The 22,229-nt window shown below is 45.3% G+C and overlaps 1 protein-coding gene across 1 annotated transcript in view; it reads left to right on the top strand.

The window, feature by feature from the left end:
- The window catches only part of LOC142578087 (uncharacterized), a 72,818-nt gene extending 51,610 nt beyond the window's left edge, over positions 1–21,208 (top strand). The window contains exons 7-10 of the mRNA XM_075687505.1: positions 10,007–10,288; positions 17,747–17,891; positions 19,011–19,280; positions 21,021–21,208. Of these exons, the coding sequence (XP_075543620.1) occupies positions 10,007–10,288; positions 17,747–17,891; positions 19,011–19,280; positions 21,021–21,139 (816 nt within the window). The 3' untranslated portion in view covers positions 21,140–21,208. The remainder of the gene's footprint in view (positions 1–10,006; positions 10,289–17,746; positions 17,892–19,010; positions 19,281–21,020) is intronic.
- Positions 21,209–22,229: the final 1,021 nt, after the last annotated feature.

The following is a 22,229-nucleotide window of genomic DNA, read 5'->3' on the forward strand; positions in this document are numbered from 1 at the left end:
AGTAAGAGGTGCGTGCCTCGGGGTGCAGATGGGGTGGACGCTTGCAGTGACGGGAGCGGCGTGTACCGGTGAGAATTCGGCACACATGGGCGACATGATTCCTCTGGTATAGTTACGTAGGGCCATCTTGGAATCAACGATGAAGCACGATGCAGCAGTCGATGCATAGGCGATAGCTATAGAAGCCTCTTCACCTCGTTCAGGATGAATGCTGCGCATCCAGCTGGTTACTGTGATATCCAGATTTGAGCCTTTCACCATGGCCAAGTGTGATTGCCGAGTGGCTCGGGTAGTCAGTGTTGTCAATATCAGCCACGAGCGAAGCACCCTCATGCCTATTGCCGAGTTTCTGAACCGTTGCGGTGCGACGTGCTCTATAGTAGTCAAGGGTGTACGTTCTTCGGGAAAAGGCAAATCAGAAAAGTGTCGCGGATGTCCAGCTGTTTGGAGAGCTTGACGCCAGCCTGCGTGACGTCAAGGATACTCAGCTTACTGATGACGTGGCGTCCTCTGGCGGTTTGGGAGTGACGTTGATAGTGAGCAAGGCGCTGAGCCTCGATGAGCTCGTCGAGGGTATCATAGAGCCCCAGTTCAGCCAGTTTTACATTAGTGGTACTGGGCGAAAAGGGGATAGCTTTTTTGTGCTTTCTTGGTAATCATATCGATCTTGTGTTTTTCAGCGTGTGCGAGGCATAGTAAAGACGCAACATATACAATGCGATTTATGATGAAGGTTTGAACTAGGTGAAAAACGTTGTCCTCTTTTATACCAGTGGGTCGCGTGGCAATGCATGAGATAAGCCATCTTACCTGTGGACCTTGATGGTAAAATGATGTAGTGTTAAAGTACTGTTGCAGTTGTGCTGTGTGCACTGACGGAGTACTCGAAGGATAGCAAAGCGAGGCATAGGCGCGCCGTGGGCTGCCAGGTCAATGGATAGAGGGTGAGGATCTGACCGACGGGGTCGATGAGCAGGCTCGCGTGTGAAGAGTTTGGATAGCGCCGCAGAGCAGGAAAAAGACCGCGTAGTTCGGTGTACGCTATCGCTGTATCGATGGCTCCTTGTATGGCTGCTTGAACTTTCCCCTCACTAGCTCCTGCGGTCCAGAGCGTGATTTCGTCCATATAGAGACCTTGATAAAGGTGGGAAATGGCAGAGAGACGTTCCGCGTGCCCGAGCACAGCGCTATTGAAGAGCGTTGGCGGTTGTACTCAGCCCAGTAGTGCGCCCTCACTCCTTAGCGAGCTGACGTCCGATCTGAGCCCCCGCGCACCGTACAGTGAGGATGGCTGTAGGTCTACATGGATATTGTGCAATGTAGCGGTATGTGTTGCGGCCCAAGTGAAAATGTGACAGTGCCTACAGCATGCCGTTTTCAAAAGCTTTAGTAAGATCCAAATCAAGGATGGACTCTGTGTCGAGTTGGGACCTTGATTAAGATATATGATTTGGTTCTATAGTTGAAACATAACGTCTTTCGTGAATAGCCATGGGTGGAATCCAAGCTAGGTTTGTGTTAGATAATTCTGATTGTCTAAGTGTGCCGTAAGCATTTTAAGAATGATATGTTCCATGACTTTCCGCAGTCTGGACGTGAGGGAGCTGGTGTGCAGATTGCGTAAATGCAGGGGTTTACCCGGCTTAGGCATTAGTGCAATTTCACAAATTCACAAATTCAAATTCAAATTCTTTATTGTTTCCATGAAAATAAAATAAAAGTGTGTCCAGTACTGTTTGGACCCGTAGCCGTAGGCTAGTTATGGGTCCAAGAAATAAAATTTTATAGTGCAGACACTTCGTCACATAAACAATAATAACTTAGAAAAGTAGAGAGGGGAATATATGCATAATACATATGACAAAACGAAAGCATAACAAGAAACAGTTGATTCAATTCAAAGACATCGTGAATGTTATATTATTATAAGAAATGAGGTGTAAACAGCAAATAGATCTCGTTTAACATGTTTAATGCATGCGCTGAAAGAATTTTTTAGCTGTGAGTGCAAAATCTTGAGCGTATTTTATTTCTTGTGGAAGAGTGTTCCATATCTGAACACCAATGAAAGAGAGCCGTCATTCGTCATAAACGTTGTGCGTGGGAGGTAGATTAAAGTTGCCTAATAATACATTTGTGGTAGTACGCGATGAAGTATGGAAGAGGGACATATGGAAGGGGTGGTTGTTTCTTACGATACTGTTTACGACAGTTGCTGTTTTGAGGAGGCGTAGTGAATCGAAGGGTAATATCCGTAGATCGTTGAAAAATGGGTTGCTGGGGTGATCCTGCTTAGATTGCATTATGATTCGTAATGATCGTTTCTGCAATTTTCTGATTGGCTGGAGATAACTATTGTAGGTATAACCCCATGATTCCCGACAGTATGATAGATGACTGTGGATAAAGGAGAAATATAAACTACGTAATGTGCTTGTGTCAAAGAAGTCACGTGCTTGAAGCTGTTTATAACACCCTGATGCCACCTTCGCCCCAACTGCTAATAAATGGTCTTGCCAGTGCAGGTTTCTATCAAAGCCTACGCCAAGATATTTAAAACACGGGGTATATTCAAGTAGGAAGTTGTCAATACTAATGTTTACAGAGTTGGCATCTACTTGTTTTCTGTGGGAGTGAAATATAGTATATTTTGTTTTCTTGACATTTACAGTAAGCTTGCTGGCTGTAAACCATTTACAGACGTCTGCCAAATCTACGTTTGCTTTGGACTGTATTTCCTCGATGCCTGTACTTATAGCAGTGTCGTCGGCATACATCAGCATTTCTCCGAATTTTAAGACACGTGGAAGGACGGAAACGTATATAGAAAAAAGCATTGGTACCAAAACAGAACCTTGGGGCACGCCTGCATGAATACGTTGTGGTAACGATGAGACATTATTTATGACAACTATCTGATGACGCTCATTGAAGTAACTAGAAAACAAATCGAAAATCCGTTCCCGAAAACCGTAGTGCTTTAGCTTGTACAAAAGGATGGAATGGTTGACCGTATCGAAAGCCTTCTTTAAATCTAGAAAGACTACAGCTACAAGTTTGTTGTCATTTAAAGCACTGTTTATAATGTGGGCTAAAGACTGCACTGCTGATGAGGGTGAATTGTTTGGCCGAAAACCATGTTGCTGTGGGCAACTTATGTTGTATTTGTGTATAAAGGTATTGATTCGATTCGCAAGGATTTTCTCGAAAAGTACTACAATGGCGCTCAGCACGGATATTGGTCGGTACCTAGAAGGGCTTGAGCGATCGCCGTCCTTGTATATTGGGACAACTCGGGCTGTTTTTAGTGACGTTGGGCACGTGGCGGTTTCAAGTGAGTGATTGAAGACGTGGCATAATATGGGACCCAGAATATCAATATTTTCTTTTAACATACGTACTGAAATTTTATATATACTTGCAGATTTATTACTATCCATGGTTGCTTATGTTGAGTGTATCTCGTTAAGTTCAATGTCATCCATACGAAAAAAGTTTGGGAGTGGGCTTGGTAAAAAAGAGTTTACATGTGTATTATTTACATTGGTACCTGAAGAAATTCCAACAGTAGTGAAATATGAATTAAAACTGATTACAACATTCTGGTCAACCACGTCCGGAAACGTTTGTTTGCGTGGCTTGCCTATAACGCTATTCACGATTTCCCATGGTTTTTTAGAGTTACCGGAGCTCTGTTGGATTAAACGCGTATAGTATTCTTTTTTTCGTGTACGCATAACTGCCACAGATTTATTGCGCACCTATTTGTACGGACTCAAGTAATAGCTGTTGTCCTTATGCTGTTTCCATTTATGATACCAAAAGTCCTTCTGCTGCAATACTGCTACAATCTGCTCCGTCATCCAGGGTGAGACGGGTAACTTATATGAGTGAACAGATAATTTAATACTGCTGCTAGTTTTAATGCAAGTCAGGATGTCGATCAGATTGGAGAATTCTATGTCGACGTCATCGTGGTATATGGTACTAGTGTCGATTAACTGGATATTCGATCTCAGCAAAGCGTAGTCAATCCGCGTACTCACTTTGGCGTGCGTTAATTTCGGTTTTATGACGTTTTTGACCGTTAGATAGGTGGGGAGGTAATCTGAGATGGGTTGGTTGCATACCCCGGCATTAATATTCGAGGTTATATTAGTTAAAACATGATCAATGACAGTTGCGGATGTACTTGTTATTCTAGTAGGAACAGTGATCAGATTATGAAAATTAAAGGACTCTAGTAGATACGTGTAGTCACTATGGTTTGTATGACTCGTGTCTATGTTAACGTCAGCACTAATTATAACCGGACCTTTGTGTCGTGACACTAGTGTAAAAAATATAGATTCAAGTTTTTGAAGAAATAAAGCTACAGGTGAATTGGGTGGTCGATACACGACACCTATGATAAGAGAGTTGTCCAGTCTGATAAATAAGGCTTCGATATCAGATGTGCTGCAGGAGACATTAGGCAGTGCTGAGTAGGTGCGACTGTTGTGAACAAAAAGGGCTACACCACCACCGCGCGAAAATGAATCACGTGGATGAGCAATTATGAGGTAATCAGGAATAACAACATCTTCACCTTTCTTGAGCCAAGTTTCAGATAGTGCAATGACATCATAATGTTTTTGGTACTGAAGAAAATAAGCAAGTTCAAGTTCCTTCTTAAACGGCGTATATTGCTGTGGAATATGTGCAACCTACTATTGTCCATCTTCGTGAACGCCATGTCTCTGCCAAGAGGTAGCTGCGGCTAGGAGTCAGCTACTAGACAATTTTTGAAAGATCATCTTCACATGTCACATGGACGACTTTCGAATTGTCTGCTCTCTTCGCCAGGATTTTACCATTTGAAACCCAGGCAAATTTCCATTCTTTTTCTTTTTTCAAATGGATGGTCTTGTCTAGCAAGATCTTGTTTTCAGGGCAGAGGTGGTCATTCACAAAGATTGGGTCGTTATCCTCAAAGCCAGTCATCTTTGTGTTCAATCGGTTTTTCTTGGCTGCTTTAAAGAATTTGTCCCGCGCACACCGTGAGTTGAACTTCACAATTATGTTTGGAAGCCCTGATCCTTTAACCGGAACTCTATGCGCGATATCTATGTCGCTAGCAGAGAGATCCAATTTCAGGCACTTGGCCACCTTCCGGACTGTGTCGTTTAAGTTCTCGTTCTCTGTCTCTGGCACTCCTTTTAGTTCAATGTTGTTGCGCCTACTGTATTGCTTCAATTCAACAAGATCCTTTTTTAAGTCCCCCAGGCTAAACCTTAGCCTCTGGCAGTCTCCTTCATTGCATTTACTCCGCTTCTTCACCTCAGGGAGCTGCTCCTGGCGTAAATTCCGGATTTCGCTTTTGAACTCATCGAAGCTCTCACTGTTGAACTCAACGGATTGCTTCATGGTCATTACGCCAGCGCTAAGTTCGGCTACGGCCTCAATAAACTTCGCTGTCAATTCAATGAACAGCTTTGCTCGTTCCTTAATAGAATTTGGTGCCTTTTCAGAGATGGATCTGGCAAAATCCTTCAACGCATCCATCGTCTGCAGAATCTCCGAAACCACTCGAAAAGCGACAAAAAGTAACAAAAAACAAGTAACAAATGGCAAAAATTTGAAACCACGTTGAGAGCAGGCCGGCAGCTACGCCAATAGATATAGCATAACAAGATGTCTGAAGAGCCCACCTGCGATGCGTAAGAGCGATGGGTTGGCAGTCGTTGCAGAACGGCCATCAGCCTGCTCTGAAGTGGGTTCCGTCGGTGTCGGTGCAGTTTTATAGGCGTAAGAAACGCTCCCCGTTGCGTAGATATCCCGTGATAAATCCCGTGGTAGATATGTTGTAGTCGATGATGGGACGTGCTGGGAAGCAAGCGTTAGTGCACTTGCGTGCACTCGGTGAGCCTTTTACTCAGCCACTGTTTTAGGCTGTTGCTGGTAGCTATGTCTTGTCAGGAAGGCCTGCGATGCGTAAGAGCGATGGGTTAGCAGTCGTTGCAGAACGGCCACCAACCTGCTCTGAAGTATGCTTTCAGGACGACGATCGCGCCCGATTCCTATACCGCAGTGATGTGATGCAGGATGGTGGCAAGTGAGGTGTCGTACGCGTTCCAAGGAAGCCTATTAGTGATACAGTTGTCCCCGAGGGCTGAGCGGGGGTTAAGGTTCGAACCACTGCCCGTAGTTCCGCAGGGTAACAGGGGCATCCATGTCAGCGTTGTCGTGGCTTGTGATGGGTGGGCGCTGTTGAGGTGTTTCGGCGCCACCGTACATTTAGGATAAGCCCCGTAATAATTTATCATTGGAGCCTGGGGCCATCTGTAATTGTTTCTGAAGATTCTGCCGTCGTGTAGTTTTACTGGTGCGATCATTTAGGATTTGCAGAGGGTATTCCAGGTTTTGTGGAGGTTAAGCGCATATCGTCGCATACAGCATGCCATTGATGATTGTTGAGCTTATACGTACAGTGTTCGATATCTCTGTGGAGTAGCGCGATGAGTTGTGGAGCTTACAGTTGTGTTTGTGATCCTGGTATTGCCTGTGAAACTCTTCAGGTGCCTCTAGCACATCAAGAAGTCATTTGTCACCTCAGAGACGCTTTGGTCACTTCCCGGGCGTTCTCCGAAAAACCAGTTATCCAGAAATGAAGAGTTGGCGGGGGGCCGTCCGCAAGCCCGAAAGGCATCTCAGTCCGGGAGATTAGGCACTTGTATAACCCGTCTCCTAGGACCGGCCATGATATGCGCCAGGATCATGAATTGGTCACTGCGGGCAATGTGTCCGCTATTGAGCCAATATGCGCCGGGATGTGCTTGTTCAAGGTTAGATCCTACGTAGTATCCCTAGGTACGCTGTTGCCAATGCACGTGGGGCCGGCAAGATCAGTGAGCACGGTGTAGTGGAGTTGCTAGGCGCCTGTCCACATCTGATGGCCCTTCCATCTGTCGTAGGGATATCCCCAGATAGTTCACGGGCGTTATAATTGCCAACGACAGCGAGGGAAAAACGACCCACTACCGTGAGGAGGCGGTAGAAGAGATGCTGCGAACTGGAACTGCACTACAGATTGAGGATAGACTATAGGAGGTGTTGAGGAAAAAAAGCTGCAGGAAGCTTAAGCGTGGTGTTTAGAAGCGGAACACGATAGCATTCAAAGATTGCTGGCTCCTTCTTAAGCTTCATGGCCACTGCAGCTTGTGTAACTGTAATCTTTACCGGGAAATGATGGCGGCGCAGGCTATGCAAGAAGACAAGCTTTCTGATAGAAAAACAGTCTCTTGCATAGGCCCGGATAGATGGATGGATGGATTGATGTTATGAGCGTCCCCATTGGAATGGGCGGTGGGTTGCGCCACCAAGCTCTTCCTATTATACTGCCTAATTTCCTACCTAGATTAAACAATAAAAAAGAAAAAAAGACACTATGAACTACCACAACCAAATTTTCTGATCGCCTATTGCGAACAGTGCTTTTGTAGGTCTCCGTTTTTTGTTGTTTACCTACGTTTGTCGTTTCCCTACGTCTACGTTTTTTGTCGTTTCCCCGGATGGGGCGGAGGCGAGCGCCATCTGGAGGTTTTGCAAGGAACCGGGCGTGCCACTCCGTGGGCGTGCCTCGGACGCCGTGGCTGGTCTATGCATGGAAGAAACGGGGTAAAGGGTTTCGTTTTAGTTTCCGCGTAAAAGAATAATCTTTTCTCGTACAATATAATTAAATTTGTTGCTATCATGTCGGTAGGTTGTGCGCAAGTCGTACTTTACGATTTCTTGGCGTATTATAGTTTGACAAATTTATGTTAGTTCAGTACGTTCCTTGTGCTGGATGAAGTGGCGGTGTGGTTGGGTGTGCGTGGCTGGGTTTGCATGGTTCGGAATCACTTTTGCCAAAACGCCTGCCGACGCGGGACGCTGACGCTGGACTGATGACTATGACACCGTAGTTTTCAGCTTCACCGGACCGTTAACGCTATCGCGTTAATAGGCGCGGGGCTCTCTGGAAACGGGTCGGCTGTATGACGATAATTCTGCGGCGGACCAATGAGGTGAGAGATGGGTGACGATTGGTAGTGTGCGCGTGAGAGTGGTAGGCTGCATAAGCGGTGTTTCGTCGTCGTCATGGGCTCCTGAAGGGCCATGACATCGGGCGACCTCTGTGACTTAAGCGTGTGATGACGCTGTTGTAGAACTCAACGTTTCCGTGTGTAGCTTCGGCAATTACACTCTCAAATTCGGTACGTCGAGGCATCATCAAGGCATGAGCGCGATTCCTTGAATATGGCGCTTTTAAACCGTTCGGAGCGTTTCTCAACGTCTGTCATAGGTCGTTCAAGTTTCTTATAGAAATTACGGCATTTTAAGCGAGTTCTGAATGTCGCTGTTCATTCTCTCCTTTGAGCACTTAAGTCGCGGGTGGCAGTGGCGGTCTCCATGGCCTTGGCCATGACCTCTTGCAGGCAATGTTCAACGGTTGCGCAGACTGTGTATGCTGATGGCGCGGAAAAAGCCGTGTTCGTGGAGCTATTGGGTTTTGGAGCACTGCGCTTAGGCGGGTGAGAAGTGTAATCGTTGTTAGGTATGGCACTCGAGCGCTCAGTGGTAGGTCTAGTGCTCTGTTACACTTAGCTGCAGCTGAAGAAACGTGTTCTCGTGCCTAAGGTCTGATTTGTCGGAGCGAGACAGCTTACGTTCCTGCCCGGCTAGTTGTAGGGCTTCATTGCCTGATCGTAGAGTCGAGGGTCTCGTGGATACAGCAGTCGCAGTTATTAGTCGAAGAGACATCGGGCGATCATGACGACAAGCGATACAGCGGAATGGGTCGCCAACAAAGCTTCGATGTAGAGTAATACACATCCGCCTCATTTTCAAAGCTATTTAAAAAGAAGCTTTCGTTAAGCAGTACAACTTGTATAGATTTATAGCTTTTCTGGAGCTAGACGAGTGATCATCTGCAAAGCCTTTAACACTAGGATCGGTAAACTTTACTATTGCACAATGTTTCCCCCCTAGTTTACTCCGCAATAAAAAATGATTACACTAAATGTCGGAAAATAATCCAGATAAAGCTTCTTTAGAATAAAGTGATTGTGCGGTTCAAGGCAGTCGTTTTACTCAACTAATCCTGGCCCCATCCGGGAGGATTCAGAGTTAAGTCCATGTGCCAGGATGATAGGCCCCCACCCCGTGTGTGTTTTCTACCGGAGTGTGCTGCTTGTGCGAGGGTAAATCAAGAAGGCCAGAGGCGTGATGTGCGTCACCTTGCGCCTAATTCTGGAGGTTACGTTTTTCAGTTAGCACTGCCACGCATCTGGGCTAGTGGAGGAGAGCTCGCGTCTCCCTTTCAAGCCCACCTAACGTGGTGTGTGGTTACTGTAGAGGCTGGATTGTGCTAGAGCTCAGCCGAACGCACACGCAAGCCGCGCGCCTTATGTTCGAGGTCACCAGAAGGGGTTTGCAGGTCTAAAGATAAGCCGGGAAGGCAGGTGGCCTCAGGATTGCTGTGCTCCCGCGCACCTACAATTGTAAGACACATAATGTGATGTTCTCAAACGCGGCTGAGGTTAAATAGGGAAGCGAGTGGCAGTGCGCAACATGCTCCTTAGACGAACACGCGAGCTTGCGGTCCTGAGAATGCCACCATTGTAACAGCTCGTGCACGTGTACATTGAGTTGAAACTGTTGCTGTTTGCAACTGCAAAAGTTACACTACACTTTCTTATTAATTAAGTGAATGCTTGCTGCAATTCACACGGTCAATAAGTTTACAACATTAATTCGTCTAATAATAAAACACAATACTATGACTACGGATGCCCCACATTTCCTGTGATGCTACGGCTTTTCTTCTAATCTGTCGCCAGCCTTCGCATTCTTTCAGGTGCTTCAAAACACAGCGCTTTTAGAAAATATATCAGCGACGTAGTGTATTCACAAAGCTACGCCGACATCAAGAACACTCGCATTTTCTACGCCCCCATTTCTCCTAATTATTTTTATCCCTGTGCAGTCGACGACGGCATTGTTCTTCCCGTCTCAGATCCAAGCTATCGTGCGTCATATGCGGTGCACTGGAAGGACGATGCCCAGCATACGAGCAATCGTCGTGGGTGGCAGTGTGTTCTCGGCTTCCACAGCCGATGCAACGCGTGCAGCATTCAGTGGCCTCAAGCTTCTGCTCAACATGTATGGAATGACGGAATCGTGTGGCATTGTCACAGCTCAACCGAAGACGTGTGGGGGCCAAACCAATGCTGGTGTAGGCGTTCCAGCAACCGGTGTTCGGATAAAGGTACGCTACTCTACAAAATTGTGGAGAAAAAACAACAATGATTACTGTTTTATTATTGCTTAGTACTGGGAGCCTTTACAGGGAAGCAGCTAGCATTGGGCATATTGCTAGAACATCGCAAGCACGTTTCACTTCGTCAACCCAGGTTTCGCGCAAGCATAAGGTTGCTATTCCCTTTTTGTGCATTGCGGGTAGAAGGTTTCAAGAATCCTTTGAATGTGTGGGTGGGGCGCTTTTCTCAAGGCTGATGCCTTATTTCTGTATGTTTATGTCCGTTTTTCTGTATGTTGTGTAGAGTGCCATTAGGGAAAATGATAAGGCAGTGTTAGCAAATGACAAGTCTTTACAATTTCGAGCCATTCGGTAATATCCTCTTCACACTAGTCACTTTCCCCCCTTTTCTCCGTCATAATCAGAATCAGAATGAGAATCAGTTTTATTCAAGACAAAATGGGTATGATTACATGATAAGTATACACACAAGGAGGTCCCGTAGTTAGACACTGAAATGGGGCCTCCTGTGCATGATGACTAGGATTAATAAAAACAACAATGTCAACCTGTAATATTTACGATAATAAAGGTTTTCGGAGACCAGCCATAAATGAACAGAAAAGCAGCAGGTGAATGTATTAAGCAATAACAAGGCTTTGGATTAGTCAACAAAAGGCGAAGCTACAAAAATAGCTTCTGTTGTCTCCTGGGCGTGCCAAGCTCCGCCTTTTTCCACACTTCTTCATACTGTGCCCGGGCTGTGGCGAAGAGATGGGGTCGCTTGACTCGCGCTCGGTCTGCCACCGTTTACGTCGCGGCTGTATCCTTCTCGCTAGACTTCTCGATCACGAGACGAACCCGGTACGTCGATAGCGCACACAGAACCCGTAACAACTGCTACAGGAGGTCAACGCTGCGTGCCTCCAACTGCCTTCCTCCTCCACGACGCATCGCCTCCTTGCTCTTTCGCCGCTTCGCTCTTCGCCACTTAGACTTCATTCTAGGTGTCGTTTCGTTGCCGCGCGCTCAGCAGCCGCCGTAGGAGGACGGTGCCATCAGGTGAAGTGAATCGCGCTCCGGTGAAAGTACAGAAGACCGTGCTCAGCGCGCTCCTCCGTACTTTCGGCGGCACGCGATTCTGTTCCCCTCATCTCGTCGTCCTGATATGGCGCCTGTTTCCCTGACGGTGACACATATCTATGCCAATTTCATAGGCGGGGTATGCAAGCTTCCGCATAAAATAAGTCTCAACACATCTGGTATCCTTGGCAATCCCGCCACGTAGCAGCCATGCGTCTATTTTAGGCGACTCCCTTGCTCTAGGAACCCCAAACGCTCTCGACGTAGATTTGACGACGATTTGCCCCCTCTAAATGTCGACGTTCTGAACGTGGCCCATAGCAGCACAGTCATGACCTCTTACCGAAGTGCATGGTCCCTTGTGCACGACGAGCGAGCACTTTTCCTTCGTTGAACGCGCAACCTAGGCCCGCTCCCTTCAGTTCACCCAAGCTTCAGACCCGTATGCTGCCGGCAGTTCAAGCTAGCGCACGATGCACTCCGGTCTAGCGGCTGTGGTAGGAGATAGGACCTGTTATATTATTGCGTCACCTTACAAAATGCGCCAGTGCGCTTGCGGACGCGGACATGATTATCCAATGGAGCTCTACCCCCCCCCCTATCTCTAGCCTCGATGCAGGCGCCCTCCCTCCAAATGTGCTCACCGGCCAGCGCGGACGAAGGCACCCTATCGACCTCACACACTCCACATCATTGGCCGGAGGGCGCTGCAATCATGCCTAATGACGATTGGTAGCGGTACGTCACAGAGTGACAGCAACTGAGAGGCTCACGCCCTATCCCGTTTTGGACCACATATACTCATTTTCTTATTTTCTAAGTGGCTGACTGTCGCTACGTACTCATGACATTATGAGGTACCATTTAATGCCACTGTCATGTTCATACGACGTCTACAAGTTTGCCTAGTGAACCGTTTGTTTCTAAAGGTTGTTCTGAGATACTGAGATACTCCAATTCCGTCTAAGTCGTCTAAGTCTGCTAAACTAATCAAAAGGGAAAAATGGGTGAGTTGGCCTGGAAGCGTGGCTAAATTCCGAGTGCGAACTACTAGGACAGACACTAAGGCTCTAGAGAAGACCGGACACGCCGGTACTTGCAAATGAAAGTTTATTCAAAGGTTAGCGATTATATAAACCCGACATGTCCTATGTCATCAAGCGTTATGAAACGGCATAAAAGCAAAGATAAACAAAACAAAACACAAAAAAAGAATATTGATAAGTGTTTAACTGGCCAAAGAATTTGTACGTGTTAGGTCGTATCTAAAAAGATATTTCATTGCGATGAAGCGCTATAAAAGCAAAAATGACACAAGCTGCCCTTGTTTCCTTTATCTCGTTGGCCTCTACCACTTCTCTTGTTCGATCTTTGTGCTTATAAATGATCGTAGTGTTGTCAAACTTGGGTGTGTATTTACCAGGTGAATTGCAGTATCTTACGTGCAGTCCAAAATTTGTGTGCGCAATCATTTTTTCGAAGTTGTAATGCTCCTTCACCCTAACATGAAGACATCCGCCAGTTTGGCTCGCATACTTTTTCCACGCGAGAAAGGCATGGAATACTTCACTGAAGTTGAGCGTGAGAGGGAATTGTTTACAGTACTAGGCACAGCAACGAGACCTATTGCTTACATCTACAGTGCAGTTGCTCGATCTTTCACTACGCCTGCGTATGGCTGAACAAATGGTGGCGAGCTCATTCTTTGCAGAGAAAATGACATTTACGCCATAGCGAGATGTTAACTTTCTCAACCTATGTGACAGGCAGTGGACATAGGGGCTGATAGCAAGCTTTTTTCTTCTCAGTCCCCCAGCTTCATTTTTACCCTCTTTCACTACACGCTTCTTCAATCGTTCGAGCATTTAATCGAACTTTAATCCCTGATGCAGTTATGACGTCATGTGCGGCACCCGCCATCTGGAGCCGCGCTACTTGCCTCGACGCCCTGCCGCCTACTTTGTGGAGGCACGACTTCAACAAAGCATCTTTTAGGCTATACAGACCTATACTATTATTGATCAACTTGGAGTGGCTGAAACGAAATTCCAGGATAGGCTTTTTTGGATCTGGACTGGTATTTCCAGCACAGATAGTCCGGCTCGAAGTATAAATCTATGTCCATAAACTGAAATCTTCATTATCTCGCCGTCTCACACGAGAATTTTGACCCCATTCCTTGCTCCTCGAAAAGTATCAATACGTTCACCATCTGTAGAAACCGCTCATTTCCCTGGGCAAGAATCAGGCAATCGCCGGCGTACCGAAGAATTTTCGGTACGCCGACGTGTCAGGTAAGTGGGGGAGTCATGGGAGTTGCATGTCAGGGCACCTAGCCTGGCTCAGGATGGCCGGTTCCTACAGACCTTCATATCTACTTCGGGGAAATTAATGCACGAAGGATTAAAGAAGCAGATAATTTCTTTGGAACGGAAAAGAGAGAGTTGTTCTTGAACAGATTATATGTAAAGGCTTAGTCGCAGACAATACGTAAAGATCGCTTAAGATTGAGCTAGCTACTCAAACAAGGTCCATGTTTGTCCATACCTGTGAAAAACAAGCTAATCCTATCCGCGTGTAAGGCATACTGGATCGGCCGATTTATGTAAACAATATGATTATCATCCATAATAATATCTATGGGCCCCAATATACTACCACGGGGTTCACTTTGTGTAATTTTTAGCAATGATAATGTTTTGTGCTTATGGTTACAAATCGTTGCCTATTGTTCTGATAACTGGTAAATAAATCCAGTGAAATGTCTCGAACGCGATAATAAGGTTGTTCTCGTGATACATTAGTGTCGTTATTGCGGTCGCATGCCGTTCAACAAGTAGGCCTGAATTAAGTCGTGTGTCTCGTATGTTGGCTAACATTATTTACTTTTGCCGTAAAAATGATGTTTTTAGGCCTGAAACCAAACACAACCGGTACGAATACTTAGTGGAATTCAAGAAGAAAAAAAGATCGAGAATTGACAAAGAGAAATGTTTCTATGGGCTTCGAGAAGAGGGGAAAGATAGATGTTGGCCTATGGTTAATGAGATCAAGCTTGTCTCCTCCTTTGAAGACCACTTTAACATTTGTATTCTTAATGCGTTGAAGCAGAGAATACGTGCTTAAACAGAAGTTGTAAATGTACGTTGTATGTGCGACCAATAAGTCGACCACAACGTGGTTTTATCTTGAAACAATTGATATCGCCAGAGTTTCTTTTTTAAAGCTTTGTAAAAACATCCGCCATTTCATGTTATGCAGTGGAAGAAAGAAACACCGAAGGAACAACTGCTGCGGGGACGACATGCAGCGCAGCAATGCCGTTGATACAGTGTGCTAATGAAGTGAGATAATTGAAGTTGTCGGTAGCTTTATGTATTCAATCTCTGGTTGAGGTTTCTTCATCATTTGAACTTGCTTGCTTAATGGTTGAATAGAGTTGTTTACTCCACGTCTCTTTATTCGCTGTAACACTTTGAAACATGAGAGGATAATATTTACGCTGTGTTGTCTCCGAACTTAGTTGGGCCCTTTCTAAATTTTTTCAACGATCCCAATGTCTCTAGATCGCGAGGGCACAAAAATAATTATTACAAGTTAATATTGACTTTTATCGATCTCAGCATTTTTTTGTATGCCATGGTTTCCGTGAGCACTTTCCTTTTTTTATTATTTCGCAGAAAAACACCCCTTGTAGTTAGAAATACCTACATTCCTAATGCTTTGGTATACTGCATCAACTAATGAGCATAAGGAGACCGCTTCCCAGCTCCCAGTCAGTTGCAGAGAGTTCATCTCGGAGATGAGAAAGGAGAATACGCAGGTATGTCATGGCTTCGCATATTTGTAACTGGTTTGCATTCCACATGGCACCTATCGGCAATTAGATATATAGATAAACGATCAATGAGCGTTAATTGTACAATAAATCAGGTCACGAAGTAGATCTGTAACGAAATGGTATATTAATGTTGTGCCATTTGTTGTTATGTGATTTGGTTTTAATGTTGTGTTTGATAAGAAGTAAGAGTAGAAAAGTACGGAATACTCAACCTCTTTGGAGGTTTTAGCATGCATGCCAATGTCCACATCACCACTAAATGGCACTTATGTATGTTCATGTAGAAAAACATAACATCTACGTGCAAAAAAAATGCCAGTTACATTCCCATGGCTGGACCTATACCACAGACCGAATGAACGCAAGGTGCGATACCATGAGAACATTCTCTGCATGAGGAGTTTAAAGGCGCACACTTTAAAATTGAACAAATATTGCACACGGAATGAGTCTTTCCAAACTAGGTGTCGTGTTCAAACAAACAACCCCTCCCCCGCCGGGTTCACCAAGGTTAACCGAGGTTAACCCGGGTCTATGGGGCGATCGTTTATACCATAACTTCAGGGTGCTTACTGTTACAGTTACAGTTACGGTTATGTCCATCGCGAATGTCTTTGTGGCCCGGTCTGTGGTCCGTCGTCACTGCTGTTCAGCGTCGCGGGTGCCCCGTTGACGTGACGAAGGCACAAGCGCCCGGGAGCTGTCGTGCTCCGGCAGGGCGGAAGTTGTACTGGCGGGTGCTCGTGCGTATTGGCCCAGCTCATGTCCGTTGGCTGGAAGGTTTCGCACGTCCATGTTGAGCGGTGTAAACGCTGATGTGTCTTCGCGCGTAGTTACAGGCCAGCGGTAGTTCCGGAGCCCGTGGTCGGCTGCTCGCCGAGCCTGGCACTCTGGCGGGACGTCTCTGGATTGCCACGGCACTGGGGCAGGCCGTTTTCTCCCCGAAACGCTGCGCCCCGGCCACCACATGCTTCTATGCGCGCGCCCCATCTCCAAGAGGGCGCCTTGCCTTTCCTTTCATCCTTTTTCCAATGTCTTCTTGTCTGTTTTCCTTCGTACCAAATCTTTTTCTTACTGTTCGTTTACTTGTACTTCTTACTCGTAACAATGGTCCTGAATTTTTTGTGTTTCGTTCCGCGAAAACTTCAACAACCCTTATTCACCTCTTCGTTTTTGACGGGCATCACACTTCACTACAACAACACGCACAGCACGTTAGTTCTCATTGAGTCTGAACAAAACGCCAATGTCAACAACAGCACCACTCTTAAGGTATTCTTGCACTCTAGTGACACTATGATTACAAAGACGGCGCCGAATAAAACAACACACGAAGAAGGGACACGAGACAGCACGTAGGCGCACTAAAAACTGGTGTTTTATTTCTTGACATAGTAGTATATAGCTGCTGTCAAGGATCAAAACAACAAGAATACGCAGGGCAGTCATCTGCATCGCACAAGGTGTGCCATTATTCCATATGTTCACGCCATATCTCGCAATCTCAAAAAAGTAGGTAAACGAGCTGGTGTTCTTGTTATATTTTCCGCTCCGAAACGTCTTGGTTTGATGTGTGCCAAAGTGAACGCAGGAAATCGGGAAAACATACAGGTGTGCGCAAAAAAAAAACATGGGCAGAAACATGTCCAATGTGTACAGAAAGTAGTTTATTCGGTTCCCTTGTCGTGCGGTTCAACATATGTAGGCCAAACGGGCAGATGTCTGAATGACAGATTACATGAGCATAGATATAAGATGGAAAACCAGCTCTCCGGTCATATAAGTGCGCATTGTAAGGCTCACAAGTGCATCCCAGATTTCGATAGAACCAGTCTTCTGTACAGAGCTGATCATCAACTGACAAGGGAGATATTGGAAGCGCTTGAGATCAAAAAGCGTGGTGTTGATTGTATCAGTGAAGCCTCAGTGTCTCTTTCGACAAAGGAACTGGCGTATCTTGAGAGCGACACTTAATAGTTATTCTGTATCTTGGCTTCCTTGTGCGATGCAGATGACTGCCCTGTTTATTCTTGTTGTTTTGATCCTTGACAGCAGCTATATACTACTATGTCAAGAAATAAAACATCAGTTGTTAGTGCGCCTACGTGCTGTCTCGTGTCCCTTCTTTGTGTGTTGTTTTATTCGGCGCCGTCTTTGTAATCATGCTTAACCAACTAGCCCACCAACACATGCTCACGCACTACTTTGGTTATCTGTAGCATCATACGCATAAAATTGGCACACCCGTTGTCCCACTTTTTAATATACTTCATCGAGAAGTCCATCGAGAGTCGAGAATTCCTTTTATTCTTTCACGTAAAGTGGTATTGTCCGATTTCTACCCATCTTTTGCGCGATGGCACCTACACATGAATTGCAAAAGCAGGCTTATTGCCTCACGCCTTGTATTTAACAATGAATGAAAAAAAATAATCGTGCATTGTCATGGTACCAAAGTGATTATACAAGACTGCATATCGACGCAGCTTCATAACAAATGCTTTCACATACTTCATACAATCAAATGGCCTTTTAATTCGCAGATTGTTGACGTGTACACGCGTCGGAAACTTGGACCCCACGAGACCGGCGAGATATGCTTCCAGTCGTTGTCCATGGTGAGGGGCTATTACAAGCGATCGAAGGAGTCCGCCGAGCTTTTCGACGAAGAAGGCTGGTGTAGGTCAGGTAGGCAGTGTCTTAACCCGGTACTTTTGATGGCCCTGCAATTTTAATACCATATAAGCGTTCGTATGAAAGCGTTATTGCTAACGTGCCCAGCTTTCTGCGTTTCCGAGCAAAAATACTGCTAAAATTTTCAAATATTTCAGACTTTAAGGAATGTTACGAACATCGATCTTTTTTCTAACTCACATATCTCTCTTGCCTTTTTTTGCAGAGGCAACTTGCATAACAAAAAAAAAACACAATACGTCCAACGTTTTCTTTAGCAAGATGCGTTGTTGGGCAAGTTGGTTCATTGTATTTGAAAAGATTGGACAGGCGGGGGATTGAGCCTGTCTCGCCTTCTTCCTTGTGATCGTCTACAAAGCGCATCCAATCTTTCCAAATACAACGTTCGATCGGCTACAAAAATGTGAAAATAGTTTAGCTACAAACACATCTCATAAGACTTAATTTTAATAAGAGGAGCTAATGTGAGTCTCTCTTCAATCTACTTATTATACGTGCGGACATCCCAAGTGGTCTTATGGGATTTAGAGCCTATAGCTTTAGTGTCACAAACTGGACCGGACGGTGCTTCTGGCTGCTGTCAAACGCCTCGGCCTCATTATAATGAATTATTGGAAGGTAGCCGATAAAATGCACCAGGTTTCTGACGGGGTGTGGAAATATTCTTGCATTCACAACCTGTAAGACAAGCGGTCTCCGCATTCAGTTCTGCGATCAGGTTCCGCAACGATGCTAAACTCTAAGTCCGAAATATTAGAAACAATCTGACTTCTGCAGACGTGAAGCGTAGAACATAAAAGCTCTACTGTTGAGACGAAACGCAGAAAGAGGAAAGGCACTCAAGGCCCAGTGAAGACGAGGGAGTGAAATCCTATGACGATTCTGATACTGATAATACGTGCATCTTTCCTTTTACCTTGCACTGGGTGCCCTGAGTCATAGTGATTAAAAGTTTATATAAACGGATGCAACCTCTCATTATGCTGAAATCACTGTAAGGCCCTGTAATTATAGTGGTGTTCAGCGTACCATTTATTAAGCATGCTGGTTGCTGCGAAGGCCCGATCGTCTCAACAAGGCCTCCTCGATATTATGTATATTGTTTTGGCGCAGGCGACGCAGGCTACTACGATGAAGACGGCCAGCTGTACATTCTCGAGCGACTGAAACAGATGATCAAGTGCATGGATAATCAGGTCGTCCCCACAGAGTTGGAAGAACTGCTACTCCGCGAGCACGCACTCGAGATCGCTGAGGTTTCCGTGGTGGGCCTTCCGCACCCGGACTACGGCGAGGCGCCCGCAGCTGCCGTCATCCTTACGGAAGGAGGCAGGACGAATGACCTGACGACACTCGCCGAGAGAATAAAGGCCACGGTTGCCAGTAAGTTGTTTGTGGAGATGCTTGGGCTATTTTATGCACATTACCGTGAGCATTAAGAGAATGCTTTATGTGAATTATCTGGCTGCTAATATCCGTGATATATGACAATCGCGGGGGTAGTATACAATCCTGATAGAGGTTACAGGAAGACAATAGATTATGTTTTGTCTGTATCTTCTCTATCTGTTTTGATTTTGAGCAGTAAACGTCTACTCATTCACAGCGATATGGTTACTGTGAAACCCGTGAATGCGCATTTTACATTTACGTATATTTGCTTGCACTTCAGTTATAGAAACGAATGTTGCCACTGTACGCAGAGTACTGTTAGGATGGTTGATTCGTTCCTTCATTAACACAATCGTCCAAAGTGTGCCGTACTCACGCACACCCTATCATAGCCTAGCTTTCTTACGATTTATAGGCTTGCGCATGGTTTTGAAATGCTCCTATAAGCAGGTGCTAGATTATTTTCAGGACATCGTGCGCTACAGGCAAGTTGTCCCCTAAATAGCCGACGTTCTCTAATGAGTAGATTCACGAGTGCCTTGAAGATCCGTCGGGAGCAGTTATTTTTTTCCTAATGTAATCATCATTGCTTTACGATATTTACGCGTATATTCCCACAAATACGAGAATAAAGCTTTACATATCAGGTGTGCTGACATTTGGACCAGTAAAATTAGACTAGTGCTATAACTGAGCTAATGCACGTAGCATATTTCATAGGTACAATATTCGCAGTCACCCGTGACACGGTATGACTGTTGAAGATCTTACACAAGCGTTTCTTTTTCCTTATTCGTCCTCTTACCAAGTCCACTAGCTGGAAGGGCTTGTTGCCGCCTTCGGACAAAAAAGTCCAAAAATTAACGATAATTGCTGGGCGCCTAATTATCACAGGGTGCTTCTAAATATGCACACGGGTGCTTGCATATTTGGTCACAAAGTTGCTTCGTTGTGACTATTAGGGCGTGGCCGAAAGAACCAAAGAGTGATTAGTCCGTGTCTGGCGTAGTCCAGATAAGACTGGTCCACGAGGGCAACACCGCGCCTGTTTTCTGCTGCTAAACAATATTCCATGACAAACGCCTACGCACAGCATGTACAATTTCATTACGCACCGAAATGGCATGCTTTCTACATTCTTCTCTCCATTTCCCCTTTCACATCCCCCATCTCCTAAGTTCAGCTCTCACGTCCGTGTTAGGCAACAACTAGGCTTTCCAGAAATCTCATCTTTATTGCCTGGGAGTATGAGCTATTTGCTTTGTGAAGTTTGATAATCTACAACCTAAATAGTGAAAGCTTCTTCCGGGATTATTCATCCGTCTTCCTACAATACGTTATCGTACCGTTGTACACCTCTAAACTTGGAGCCCTGCTGAGGCGCGAAGAGTAACCTATTACGAATGAGAGAATGCGAGCGGCATAGAAACCTTGCCATTTTAGATGTATGATACGCGCGGCCACCGATATACTGAGCACATCAGTTGCATGCCTTGCGGCAGTGTGACTTATGCTACACTGGTACTTTTCAAATAAACTAGAAATTATAGTAATTTGGCGCGTAGATTGGAAAATCTTCCTGCTGTTGTTATATTTCGCTTCACTTTTGTGTCACTTGCCTCCAGCACCTAGGCATAGATAGCGCTGCTTAACATTTCGCTCGCTCATGGAAAATGTATGAACCTATAGAGGTCTATGAGTAATCGTGAATGTTTCTTTACTACCTTTCAGGCAACCTTGCTGTGCACAAGCATCTGTACGGCGGCGTTTATTTCGTGGATACTTTCCCGAAAACTGAGACATCAAAAATCAACAGATCAGCCCTGGCCCGCTCTCTTCTAAGAACCTAATCTCTAGACTTTTGCCGAGTCCAGGAATCTTTTTTTGACTCCATCAATAAATCTGTTTGGGTCACAAGAGCTTCCGACTGTTCCTCTAAGGCGTACTGTGGATATTCGCTTGCGAAACATTATGAGAATATGAACTATTCATGCATTAACTTTCTACTCTATTGACATCGAGCCGTCGTTGTAATTTTTGGTCAGGCGGTCAGTGTATGAGTAACAAAAAGACCCAAAATGACATCACTTGAAAGGATGACTCTAGTAGCGTAGCAGCAATTGCGTCGGGTACTTTTGAAGGAGTGAAGATGTCGAGAAGGAGTCTGGGGTGCAATGCAGTGGGTAACTGGAAGGCAGCGGAATGATCTTTCGAAGGAGGTAAGCCCCAGTAGCTCATTGTAGGCGTCGTTACGGCGGTATAAAGAAGCGGCGATATCCTGCGTGCCTGAGGCGCGTAAAAAGGTATCCTGGCGTCTGGGAATTTAAAAAATGTTATATATATAATATATATATATATATATATATATATATATATATATATATATATATATATATATATATATATAAAATAAAAACACGCATATAAGGGGGGGAGGGACCGAAACCGGAATAGGAGGGTGGCATGAGTAGAAGCGGGCGGGGCCAAATGTACATGGGAAAAGGGGTCGTACAGCTGATATAAACGTAAAAACATCAAAGAGTCTATTCAGTTGACTAGTAGAGTTCAATAAATTGGAAATTGAGGAATAGGTGAGCCTAAAGGGGCGGGGGATTAACGTTCGCTGGTGGCATGATGTGTTTTGTGCCTTGGTTGATTATATGAGAATTTCAGATTTAAGTTAACGCTTTAAAGGTTCAAAGTTGCCACGTGCCCAATTAACTCCCTTCGGAGGTATATAAACTTATGAATGCGGTATGATTGCAGACATTTCCTTTCGCGAGGGGAACGGAAATTTGTTTGTAGCGCATAGAGCCTTGTTTCGTCGAATATATGACCATGCTCATTGAAGTGACTGGCTACTGCTTTAGGTAACTTGTGTTTTGTATCTGTGCGGTGAGCGTTCAGTCTTGCATGAGTTTGTTGTCCAGTCTCACAGTA

The sequence above is a fragment of the Dermacentor variabilis genome, chromosome 4 (genome assembly GCF_050947875.1).
Source record: "Dermacentor variabilis isolate Ectoservices chromosome 4, ASM5094787v1, whole genome shotgun sequence".
Taxonomy (NCBI): domain Eukaryota; kingdom Metazoa; phylum Arthropoda; class Arachnida; order Ixodida; family Ixodidae; genus Dermacentor; species Dermacentor variabilis.